This window comes from Lepisosteus platostomus, chromosome 6 (genome assembly GCF_059453375.1).
Source record: "Lepisosteus platostomus isolate fLepPlt1 chromosome 6, fLepPlt1.hap1, whole genome shotgun sequence".
Lineage (NCBI taxonomy): Eukaryota > Metazoa > Chordata > Actinopteri > Semionotiformes > Lepisosteidae > Lepisosteus > Lepisosteus platostomus.
Genome location: NC_142616.1, coordinates 7,086,877 through 7,100,248, shown reverse-complemented (window position 1 = coordinate 7,100,248; position 13,372 = coordinate 7,086,877). Strand labels below are relative to the sequence as shown.

The 13,372-nt window shown below is 40.2% G+C and overlaps 1 long non-coding RNA gene and 1 gene segment (V, D, J or C); one reads left to right on the top strand and one right to left on the bottom strand.

Moving 5' to 3' along the window:
• Window positions 1-701: 701 nt before the first annotated feature.
• LOC148659960 (immunoglobulin mu heavy chain-like) overlaps window positions 702-13,372 on the bottom strand; it is a 113,591-nt gene continuing 100,920 nt past the window's right edge. The window contains 5 exon segments of the C gene segment in view: window positions 702-1,251; window positions 1,945-2,259; window positions 2,546-2,866; window positions 4,863-5,171; window positions 12,294-12,349. Coding sequence covers window positions 857-1,251; window positions 1,945-2,259; window positions 2,546-2,866; window positions 4,863-5,171; window positions 12,294-12,349 — 1,396 coding nt within the window.
• Window positions 8,283-13,372, top strand: part of LOC148659954 (uncharacterized) — a 153,485-nt gene continuing 148,395 nt past the window's right edge. The window contains exon 1 of the long non-coding RNA XR_015939337.1: window positions 8,283-8,334. This is a non-coding gene — a long non-coding RNA (uncharacterized LOC148659954). The remainder of the gene's footprint in view (window positions 8,335-13,372) is intronic.

Below are 13,372 nucleotides of genomic sequence, written 5' to 3'. Positions count from 1 at the left end.
GCATTGATGATTACTTTCCTTTATGAATATTTGCAGCCTACGATTTAATGTTTCCAAATGGTTTAATGTGTGTATGTATGTTTGACCATATCTGAGCCACCAATTAAAGGTTTCTGCTAGAAGAACTAGAATGTTTTCTCTTTCCTTGCTTGTGGTTTTACTGTTCACCTCTTAGATAATATGGAGTGGTAAACAAATCTATTTAGGTAATAGCAATTATTTCTATTATACCCCTGGCCACCTTTTAAGACAATTGTCTCACAGTCACACAGTGTTGGTGTTGATCTGGGTCTTATTTTGATTAGTAATCTGTGCTGAGAGGGAATATCTAAATGTACCATTTTAAACTGAAGTGGTGTGATAACTCTGGACAGAACACAGACAATGTTAAGTGTTACCAACAAACACACAAAAAACAAAGCTGACCAATGAACTGCAAGCCTGTGCTTTGTATACTTTTTGGATCATATAAATCATAAATTAAAGACAATATGAAATTACCTGGATGAGGCAACCCTAACCCCCTAAGCTGTTTTCGATTTTAGAGTGAGTTCAGCCCTGCGTAAGAGCAACCGATGAGCCAAGTGCTGATCAGTGGTGGCAATTAGACTATTAGATTAGAAATACTAATCCCATTGTAATCGCTAGAAAAATACATCTTCAAGTGTTTGGAATTGCATAAGAAGAGTTAACAACTGAAGTCGTTCTTATTTTTTATTTTGTTTTGTTTTTGCTTTTTAAGTTTGAAACACAGCGGTTAAAGAGACAGACAGAAGACAACGTGACATTCTGTTACAATACAGAGGCACAACAGCAGACAGTACATGACACTGGGTACACTGGGACGGGGGACGTGTTACGCTTTCGCTGGGCAGGTGTCGGGAAGGTTGAGGGTGAGATTGACCAGAGTTGCTTTACCAGTAGAACTGTCTGTGGTTCTGGTAATGACGGAGACCGGGAGGGGGGCGGTTTCGTGGTGGACGGCGCACGAGTACATCGTGCCGCTGTTCCAGTCGCTGGACGATATGGTGTATTTGCTGTAGACGGAATAGGTCCCGTCGTGCGAGGGGATCAAATCGGTGACGGTGTAATGGGTCTTGTCAACTACGCTATCCTGAGCAAGCCAAGAGATGTAGATGTCCTTCGGGGAGAAGTCTTTGACAAAGCAGGTCAGGGTCACCTCATCCTTTGTGCCGAAGTTTTCTACGGACGACGAAGTGAGAAGGAAGACGGACGGGACTACTTTCTGAGCTGGAATTACAAGAGTGTTTCAGTACAAAAGGAACCTGGAACTGGGACTGCAGACAACAAGCACTGATAACACATATATAAATCAAGGTTAGTTTTCGGTTAATCAGGCGTATTCCTGTCAATCCCCTGACCTCAGTCCATTATACTTTGGGAAGAGGTACAGTGGGGATTACATCTTGAAACATGCTATTAAAGACAAAGACTGTGAACTGTGAGTCTGATGGTACTGTATATTAAAATATGGTGTAAATAGCTTCAATTTTTGTAGTTACAGTACATTTGCAATCCTAGACGTATGTGCAGTTGTTGACCTATGTACGGCCTTATTTCGACAGTCTAAAATGCAAATTGCTGTGACGATCGTGTTCAACAAAAGTGAAGGAGTAAATGATTTGAATCAATATATAATTAAGGGAATGGTGTTTGATCTTATCAATGTTCATATCTGTGGCTGTGTGCCTGTAATAGATATGTTACACTTTTTCAGCTTTGACACCAATCTAGTAATTGTCAAATAGGTTCACATTGGAGAAAGACAGCCACAATTAAAACTGCTGTTGAACTTAGCGGAATTAGTTTTGCTTTTACAAATGGCTATTTGACCCACAAAATGCACATTACCTAATGAGTCTGCTGAATTAATAGACTTAAAGCCATTGTGTTTTAGCCTAACTGAGTTTTGCAGTGACTTACCAAATGATCTTTTGTAGACTACTGTCCTCGGGGTGGGAAAAGAATCAGTGTGTGATACGATGCATCTGTACTCTGTGCCCGTGCGCCATTTCTCCAGGTCCGCAGTCAGTTTAGACTCAGCCACAATTATCCCTCCTTGATCTCTAATTTCAGGGGCCCCAGCAGCCAGCGGTTTGCCCTCTGAGGTCCACGTCATCGAAACATCACTGTGAGATGCCAGGCCGATGGCTCTGCAAGTGAGGGTGGCGGTCTTTTTCACAAACTGCTCCTCAGCTGTTGGGGGCTCAATGGTGATCTTGACTTCCGATAGGCACGCTGTAGGGAAAAACAGAGAAAAACAAAACAAACAAAAAAAACATATCTCTACAGTTCTGTGCCTCACAAATTCACAAGTTAATATTTATATTGGAATACTGAAACATGCAACATGTGTGCAGTGCTACACATATTTGGTGGTTAATACAGCATTATTTTACTTGCATTTATTTCACATGGTGTCTTGAAATCTATGTCAAGATACTAGTGCAAAATTGAGTTATGCATGCATATAATAGTATCTTAGCTGTGTCTCTAGAAAAGGAAGTTAGAATTCAAGACTTACAAGGTGGAGTATAGGTAGTGTTCCTCACTGCAGTTCCTGACTTGTGGACAAATTCGCATGCAAATTCAGCAGAACTTTTCCATTCACTCTCCGGCATGGTTAAGAGGCTGCTCGCACTGTACAGTTTCTTCTCGTCCTCAGTGGCAGGGATATTGGTGATCCCTTCAACCATTTTTTCACTGTTCTTCCACCATCTGAACTCGTGCGTTTTAGGAGAGAAGCCACTGGCCACACAGACCAGGGTGGCGGTATGGTTGTGTGCTAACTCCTCGAGTGATGGCGGGCTTAGCAAAACGGCAGTGGGGGCGACAGGTTTTTCTTCTGCAAATCAAACATATACATGTAGATGTACACGCACATACTGGGAAAACTCACAGCGCGCACACAGCAGCTGGCGCAGAAGAAAAGCTGCACAGGAGGAGTCCCAAAGCAGAATGGATCTGGGGACACATCCGACTTTCAAGAGCAAAAGCACCCATCCACTCAGGTGGTGCAAACACTCAGTCCAACAACCCAAGACTGTCTTGAGTGCAGTCCCCTGTGAGAAGCAACACCAGACACCCAACATGGACGAAGAAGCAAAGTTTGACTCGCCAGCTAACCAAGCCTGATCCCTGAGTATTAACACAGCTGTTTAGGTGGAACTGGAGAGGGATTTGCTTTATCAAACGAACACACAACCCGCAAACAAAGGTCTGGAGCCGGGCTTTCCATTGAAAAGGCTGTAAATGTCACCATCGAGTTTGTTTTTCTTAATTATGAATAGGGTTTCATTAGTAATAAAGATAAGAGAGGGGATCAAAAAATGTGGGGAGTCAAAATTAAAATGACAAGAAAGCAAACTAACAGGTAAATGTGAGTTTGTGTTTCTGTATCAGGATCATTATTTTTCACACGGCGAGTGGCCTTCTTCAGACTTCATGTATTTAATCCAGCAGTTAACATAGATCTGAGTGAGGAACCTGCGTCACTGTGTGGTAGCAAAGGACCAATTAGAGGTTAAGTCCACACTGTCACTTCCACAGTTAAAGAGGCTCCAAACCCAAAATATCTTCTCTCTTCTCTCTTTCTGTTTTTCAGTGTGGAAATAACCTCTACTGGTTACCATAGATGTGCGACTGAACATTGACCAATGACAACAGGAATAGATTTTCTAAAATCATTAGATACTGATCGTCCTCCAACTCTCCATACCAAGTACTCAGTAGGGATTCTTTGAGTGTACATTTCTGCTTCTTCTTAAAATCTCATTCCAACTATTCCGATTTTTAATTCCGTAGTACATCAAAAGTTCCACTTGGTCAGATTGAATTTTGGTCCTTTCCTGCCCTGCCTGATGGTTGGCTCTAGCATGACAGAAGGTTTGTTTTCTTTTCCCTGAGGAAGCAGAGAGTCCGCTTCCTCACACCTTCAAGGACTGCAGGGAAGGAAACTGAACCTCTTAATTATTTCAATTATTAAGACGTTATGTATCATCTACGTCAAGGACAAAATGTACTGAAAATTAGAACAATACTTTAGGCCATCAATTGTACCAGTCAACTAGAAAAATGTGAATTCGAAGAAATGTAAATACAGCTATGTTAAGAGAACCAGAATGTTGAGACACAAAATGCTGACACAGAGTTTCCATTTGCATCTCTCTTTTCTATTTTCCATGTTTTAACTGGTAAGTTAAAGCCCTATAGCACTCTGGATAGGAGATACAAAAACATGGTACTATTGCCTGCTTTTTATATCCTAAGACTGTATTACCTAAAACTAGAGATTGAGTTGAGATTTTTAATAAGATTTTTACATTTATCTGGGAGGTGACAAATCAGATAATTGCAATGTAATAACAGCCTGAAACAGAAAATAAGGCAGGTAAATGCTCTGTAGTGTCAAAATGACAAATTTCTTTTGAAATAAGTATCTGGATTTAGAGAACAGAATTCCTTTCGATTCGTTTAGAGATTTTATGATTGAGAGTCTGCCGTGACACATATCAGACCATACTGATGCAAAATGATGCTTTGGATCATGTAATGATACAACCAGTTTCCTTAAAACACGATTCCTGCAAATAAGCCAGGTCAAATATTGTCAGACTGCCTAATTATACGTTTTATTAAGTTTAGATTAAAAAAGAACATTTAACGATCTTGAAAATGACACTTGGACGTGATTTGTAGTGCCACATATAAATGCTACTGTAGAAGCTGCCATGATTTAATGGTGAAATTTGGTGTTGGATATGAGAAACACAATGACTGAGTTTGCATCTGGTTATCAGGACTAAAAATCAATCCATCAATCCGTTCATTCATCACCTTACCAGTTTGATGGATTGGACCGGCCTTCACATCACCCCGAGGATGTTTCGCCTCACAGTAGAAGGATTTTCCAGAGTTCCAGTCGGAGGCAGACACAGACAGCTGGCTGGTTGAGGAGTAGGTCCCCCCACTGAGCACGGATGGGTATTTCTTGAACGTGCTCAGCTCCTTGTTTTTATCATCGGTCCACCTGAAGGTCAGGGAATCGGGCAGGAACCCTGTGGCCAAGCAGCCCAAAGAAACCACATCTCCACTCGTTCCAGAGCCGCATGACGCCACCAGAGGGAACAGGTCTGGCTTAGTCGGTGAAGCTGAAGATTGAAACACAAAACAATAGATTACTATCTGTGACAGAGCTCCAGTTTATTTTAGAAACATAAAACCCTTCCTATGTTTTGATAGGTTTCCTGGAGGATCTTGGAGGTCTTTCCTGTTTTTGTTTCTCTACTCCTGTTCATGTTTCACCTCACCCTTTCAATCTAAACACAGCCCTGACTCCTCCAGATAGGTGTTAATTCTGGTGTTGAAAGCTAATTAGTGACCTTGTCTGAATGATCAAGGCCTCTTGGGCCAACTTACCACCCAGAGCTGCTTCTTCTGGACTTGTCGACAAGCATCTACATGTGGGAGTGCATCACCCTCATTATTCATACCGGGAAGGCATGATAGTGAACATGAAGAACTTAATAGAGGAACTGAGTTCACTAGGAAGTTGGTAGTTAACGTGGACAGTAACGAAACTGATCCGCCATCAAAAAGAAAGAATTAACAGTGCTCTAGCTTAGTGATCACACTCCTTGCAAAACCATGCTAACTTTTTTTTGTGTGAGCAATACTCCTCCAATCCGGAGGGCAGTGTTTATCACTGCCTGTCCCAAACAGTACTTGGTTCAAGTCTCAGTTGTTAACCTTGCTGGTTTAGTCTAGAATGAGGTGCTCCAGTAAAACATTTTCTAACAGGAAAGATTAATGCACCATTAAAAATAGCATTAAGGGTAAGAATCTGCTTTTGGAAAAAAAAAAACATTTTAAGTGTCACCTGGAAAAAAAGAGGTTAGGTATGAACTACTATTCACGCCTTACAGGCACCTGATCACCCTGTAGACACAGTTATCCAGCTATGTATGAAGAGAGGCTAGGAACTTAATTAACACTCAACAAGCTGTAATAAACTAGACTTGAAATGACCATGTTCAGAAACGTTTTAACCATTAATTCACGCGAACAGTTCAAGCAAACTCCCTGTCGTAAAAGGCCGCGGTTGTAGTTTCTCGACGCGATCGCACAAACAACACAGGAGTACATTTTTATTTCTGCTCAGAGGATCTAGTTGAACTTTATTCCAGCAGTCGCCTGTAAGTGCTGATAAATCGCACATCGCACATGACAGGCAACGGCTTTATAAGGTTCAGCTAAGAAATTAATACCTTTCATCGTTAGTAATAACTTCATAATACCCATCATAACTTCACTTTTACGAACGCATCAGGCATAACACTTCAGTATTAAATCACTAATAATAACTGTTAATAATGGCTATCAATTGCTTAACAGCTCATACAGTAACAAGCCGTGTTTCAGTAAAAGAGTACTAATACGTGACTAATACATGGCTGAAGATTGCGAGATCGAAGATTATTATAAACGCGTTATTGAAAACGCCGGGTAAGGTCGCGAAATGAAAAACAAATAAAACCAACCAAACAATACTACAAGCTATAGCGAACAGACCGACCAGGCTTCGTGGTTGTGTGATTAACGTTTTGGGTGCGACCTTTTGCTTTTTCAAATATTTTATGGAAAAAAATGTCTTGCACACGATAACCTAAATATTAATGTTTCTTAGAATTATTTATATTACTTTTCGCAAAAAATATCGATTTTAAGGCTGTTTAAATTAGGAGAAGCAAGTGGGAAACAAGACTGTGAAACCTACATCTAAAGATAAAGAAGAAAGTTAAACGATGAATTAAACGATCACAGCGTTTACAGTTTATACAATGGCAGCATCTATCGCGTTGTAACGTCTATAACTTTAAACAGAAAAAGGTCAAACATGAATTAAAATAATTTTCAGACTATAAAAGTCCCGAAAAATCGCGTCAATTAACTAATAGATAGATAATACTTTATTAATCCCGTAGGGAAATTGATGAAATTAGTTGATTGTTCTGGTGGAGCGGTTTATAAAATAGTCACATGAAATAAAGTCGGATCATTTAGCGTCCTCTTACCTTTCTCATCATTTTACAAATTTTTAACCGAAAAATTAAAAATTACAGCAGTCACATTTTAAATGGTTTGTTTTATAGAAAAAAACTCTTGTTTTACAGGTGAGGATACATAAGCAATTATTATTTTTTGTTGTTTTCGAATGGAAAACGGCTAACACAAATGCTTTTTCAGTTTAGTTTTATCAACCATGTTGCTGTACATAACATCCCAAACGCAATGCAGTGTGTTTAACCTGCGAAAGTTAACTTGGCAGCTTCAAGTTTTGAAAAGGAGACCGTTAAAGGGAGATTTTGGAAGTGAAATTGCTTAAATGTTTTTTTTTTCTTCTCGTATGTAAAGATAGCGCAAATAAACTCGAATAACGAATAGAAATATGACTGTAATTCCCAGTAATCAAACCAGGTGCACTGTGACTTAAAACTCACCTACCCTAAATCCATAACGTTTAGTTCTTAGATCTTTATAGTCGGATTCTGACTCGCATACGAGCGGAGAGAAATGTAACATTTAGCTTAGACTGAACTAGAAACCTGAAGGTATGTTGATATAAAACAAAACATGGTTTTATTTTTCTTTACTGTATTATTTGCGTGCAAAGGCTACAACAGTATTTACTAAGTACTTAATTACTAAGTTTCGCTCGTTCTCATTTTAATTTATCTTACTACATCCAGGTCTTTTTTCTGGTTCTTGAATTTTATGGCGCTTGATATCAGCTCGATGGCGCAGTCTGCCAATGTAGAGTTGGGGCAAACTAATTGGATGGAATTTTTTTTTTAACGAAGAATTTTAAGGAAATCTAGAAACGGGTCAGGACTGTGTCCCGTTTTACAGAACAGCTTTCAGATTATTACTTCTTAATTACGAAACGCAATGAATTGCTAGGAAAATAAAAGAAACGGATTTCTTACCGGAGGTGACTGTGACCATGGTGCCTTTTCCCCAGTAGTCAAAAGCCCAGTAGCACAGTGACTGACTCGGCTCTGCCGCCGCGATTAAAACACTAACCGCTCGCTTCCAGTGAGGAGCGAGTCTAACAGGACTGGGTACGAATTACTTTCGCAGCGGACTATAGGAGCTGTCTCTATCGTACTCTTTCACTCGGATCTAAAGCTCTAACTGAACAAAACAATTCGATAAAACGCGCTGAAATCACGCTTATGATATATTTAAATTAGAGGTCTTACCAGATGTGACGGTGACCATGGTCCCTTTGCCCCAGTAGTCGAAAGCATCGTAGTCACACTGAATTATTTCGCCGGACACTCAGTGCAAAAACTTTTCAACATAAAACCTTGTTTCTTATACTGTACGGAAAACCCTTACCGTTTGCTATTATCGTTTATATCGCTATTAACCCTTATCGTTTTTATTTTGTCGGGCTTTGTCAGCCCTTAGTAAATTGAATTCAACGTCGATACAGCAGATACAGAAACCGCGTATTTTCCTGAATATGTTTCCTGAAACAATGTTTCCTTGCCTGAGTTGTTATTTTGAGGCACTAGAGAGTAAGAGACGAAGGTAAAACTGGATCATTAGCTCAAACTCCACCAAAATCACGAACCGCGCAATTTTCCGTATACATTTTACAATTATTTTTACAATCTTCAATTCAGTTTCGAATATTAAATTGCAGCGTGTGCAGTTAGTTGTATGACACGACGGAACGGCATGGTTTTTGTAATTCCCTGTTTCTGCTCCAGCGAAATTAACACAATTTAAGTTTTTAGAAAGATCGAATATTGAATATAAAGCCACCTTTCCCCCGGTTCTTCCCTCTCCAATTGAGCCCAGTTAAAATTCAGTAACCCAGCATACCTATGCCGACCTTAGATTTGAAATGTCTGACCACAGAAAACGAGCAAACGGATAGAAAATTCCACCGTCCAAATTCCAACGGGGTAAAGAGGAGAAATAAACGGGTTTTTCTTACCAGATGTGACGGTGACCATGGTGCCTTTCCCCCAGTACTCGAAAGCATAGTAGTCACACTGAATTAGTTCACAGGACTATCGGTGCAAAAACGTTTTCAATATAAAATCCTGTTTATTATATTACAACGAGAACTTGAGTCTTATCTATTTAACGAAAGCCCCATGGAAAGTTTTTTTTTTATGTAATTGCTATTTTATAGCCCCAATAAAAAGAAAAGCTAGGACAGTATCTGGGAATGATTGAGGTCTATCAGTTTTAACTGCGAACGTATTTAATAAATACATTTCTGTTATTAAATACCAACGCCTATCATGTTCTGCATTTTTTTTCTGCATCGACAGTAAAGTCGTCGATTCTCATGGCCATTTTAAATTTAATCCCAGTTTAATATTGAAAAGCAGTGATTTCGAATTTTAAAAATTGTATCCATTAATGAAAAAAAATATATAAAAAATTAACATGAGATTGTGTCGGTGGCTATAATACGTGTCATGGACGTCGTTCTGTAATTGAAGCAGCCTTTATATATATATATTTTTTAATGGGACGCGAGATATAGGTATAAAGGACGCACACGCTGTTCTTTAAATTTCAGGTTCAGCAAATCGTGAAGCATTTTCCTATCGCTAGACCTGGTTTTAACAGAGAAATACGACGAAGCCAAATTAAATTATAAAAGTAAGAAGAATTCAGAACGAACGCAAGATGTTTTCTTACCCGAGGTGACGGTGACTTGTGTCCCTTTCCCCCAGTGATCGAAGTAGTAGTAGTAGTAGCACAGCGGTTAGTTGTTTAAACGGAGGTTAACATTAATATCGACGCTCAGGACCATTCAAATGTTTTCCCTTTTTAAATGATTTTTTTACATTTATAATTCTAATAAAACATTTTTCGTTGCCTCTGTTATTTTGACTTGTTTGACTTCACTCATCAGCATGACCTACCGTATAGAAAAAGGTGGCAGAAATATCAATTCTGAGTCAGTAAAAGATAGCGAAGAAATCTTAAGTTGTAGCTTTGAAAGCAGTGCTAGATGTTTCGTGTCGTGGGATGAGTGGCCGTGAAACACAAAGACGCAGGCTTACAAATAATATTGCACTTCTGAAATCCGACAGACGTGTACAGTATGTCTTACCTGAAGTCACAGTCACCTGGGTTCCTTTCCCCCAGTAATCAAACTCTCTCCAGTTGCACAGCTCTGTAACTCTACTCTTTACCTGTGCGTAAACCGCCTTAACTGTACTTCAGGTCTGCCTAAAGGCGTCTGCAGAAAACAAGACGTTTAAATCTAACCCTGCCATCTCCTTCTGTACCGACACAATGCAATTTAATTTAGACTTTCTGTTGAATAAAATATCCGCCTGAAACACATAGGACTCAACAGCGCTGTACCATTTAACGCCCAAAACATCTGATACCGCTAATTTCTGACGCAGAATTAGTACGCGACTAGTAATATCATTGTTATCAATACATGATCTTACCGTTTGTTACCGTGACCATAGTACTTTTCCCCCAGTAGTCGTAAGCTCCGTAGTCACAGTGCGGCAGCTTTTTAATTATTCTGAGTCTGTTTCTTCTCAAGAAATGAATATTTTTTTTAAGTCTGGTTAATTGTTTCTTAATGAAATACACGAACTACCGTGAACTACCGTAGTTTTTACTCTTGGGCGATGAAAGGGATGAATCAATAGTAGATAATACAATAAATAAGAAGCCCGGAATGTCCTAACAACGTCTTTTCGTACCGTTAGTGACTGTGACCGCTGTGCCTTTCCCCCAGTACTCGAAGTAACTGTACCCGACGAAGAAACAACGCTTCCACGCTACACAAGCACTCGAAAGCGGTCTGTTTCACAACGGTGAAGCCTATATAAAAATCAGTGTGGTTCAAATTACGTCTAGATATCGGCTGTAGGCTACGGGGGGAGTGAATTCAATACAGAGCGGCGAGTATTCACCTGAGGTGACGGTGACCGAGGTCCCTTTCCCCCAGTAGTCGAAAGCAGCATAGTCACAGTGCGGGACCTCGCTTATCGTGTCGAGCAATAACTACGCGGTACAAGCCGACTTCTCACTCATAATTAAGCTTTTCCAAATCTTGACACGATTTGTTGATGTACAAATCCTGATACCGTGTTCTCGGTAGTAAAATTAACTACGTTTCCGACCTGGTCGCGTAATTATAACGGCTTTAGTCTAATTTAAAGGTTGAGGAGTAGCTCTCTGATCCCACTCAGAAACACAATTAAAACGATTTCTCTCAAGGCAACAAGAAGAAAAAAGGTGAACAAATTACAATCATACCATGTATCTTATATAATACAAATAGTAACTTTGGATACTGAGAAAACAAACTGCCTCCCTCCGTGTCTCAAATAGGATACTGTAACCGTTTTCTCTTGTTTTAAAAAAATATCGTAATTCAAACCGTGTTAGAGAAAGATGTTTCGTCGGTAATTACCTGAGGTGACGGTCACCATGGTTCCTTTTCCCCAGTAGTCGAAATAGCCATAGTCACGGTGTTGTGTGTCGCTAGAATCTCAGTTCTAAAACTAAGCGCTGTGGGAACGATTCTACCCGAATCAAACCGGACAGCTCCCGAGCGCGTCCGCAGTGACCTGTGCGGTCCTAACACTCGAAACGAGCTCTGAACCCGTGAGCAACCAAAGAAAGAGGTTCTGTTATACTGTATAGGCCAGGACTGTTAACTTTTAGGTCTTTCATAGTTTTATATTTTCAGCTGCACCCAGAAGATAGACCCATGGAAACCAACTTTGAAATAAGTAGCACAGAAAACGACAAAAAACAAACACATAAAAATCACAATAGTACTAGAAAAAGGCGATACGTACCAGAAGACACGGTGACACTCGTTCCTTTCCCCCAGTAGTCGAAGGAACTGAAGTAACCGTAGTAATCACAGTTAAGTGTTTACTGTGCTATCTAATCCAAAAACCTCTTCTCAATACAGGCTTAATCAATGGTTGGCCAGTATGAGCTGAGAGCTCACAGCCCATACTGACCATCAGATTTTCAGTTTGATATCACTGCTTAGTACACATCTTTCCACAAGTATTCTACAGAAAGAATCTGCGATTTTTAATATCTATATTTTAATATGGACACATGGCGACTGGACTCTGGCAAAGTTATAATATAAAGTTTCAGCACGGTGTAGATATCAGCAGATGTATTTTAATCACTGCTCGGAGAATTCGATGCATCTTTAAGATTTAAATGAAAACAGAAAACAGACTCACCAGATGAAACAGTAACCTGAGTTCCTTTCCCCCAGTAATCGAAGCCATAGCTATAGCTCCACAGTGTAATTGCTCCTCAGTTGCTCTGCCCCAAAACTACACACGCTGCTCCGTTTAACCTCTGTCCAGCATTTATTACAAAATGAAACACAACCATAGCCATTTTACTTCAGCTTCAGCTGTTGCGTTACTTACCTGAGGTAGAGGTGACTTGAGTGCCTTTTCCCCAGTAGTCGAAGTTCCAGTTATCACAATGCTGGACTCGCACCCCTGACTGGCGCAAAAAAAAACACAAAGATCAGGGGTCGCTGTTGCCCCAAGAGCAATGGTAGGGGTGCGTGCTGGGGGAAAAAAAACTGGCGCGCCCCCCAAAGCCTTGTGCTCAGGTGCATCTGCTGGAGAGATGGGAGGTTTTGAGTTCTTTGACTATAACACTTGCTGCAAAACAGTGGGGAACAGGCAGAGGTAAGGCCATCATTGACACAAGAGTGAAAAACACAATCAGGAGTCTTTTGTGAATTCTCATGTCCCATTAGCAATGTGGATTTTCCTAGACAGTTGCACACACCCTGTTACCAGATGTTTGGGATCATTCTCAGAATACAAATCTTTTAGGCAGGAAAAAAAAACACAGATTGCTAATTAGGAATTTGCAGGATTAACGGTCACTCGACTGGCATTCCACCAAGGGAGTATCCTGCCTCGCGCACTGTGACAGCTGCTTGGATAGAGCTGTTAGAAAATGGACAGATCTTCACCATAAAGCAGATTGGATTTGCTGGAAGGGCAGTGAGGTAATTAGAGGGGTACATCATGGTTCAGTATTCGGTTCCAGTGGGCATTCTAACTGACATAAATGGCAAAGACTCTGATAGTAATGACTGGCTTCTTCTCTTTTAGGTGTGTGTGGAGGATGGCGAGAGGGGATAAACACACTGCCAACTGCACAGAACTTCAGAAAGTATTAAGCATTAATGCATTAAAGCCAGGCTTGTCTCAGGCTCATGTTAGAAGAAATAGGAGAAACACTAGAGTGTTCAATTTTAATAACTATCATTGACTTCCCAGCTTCGGGTTTT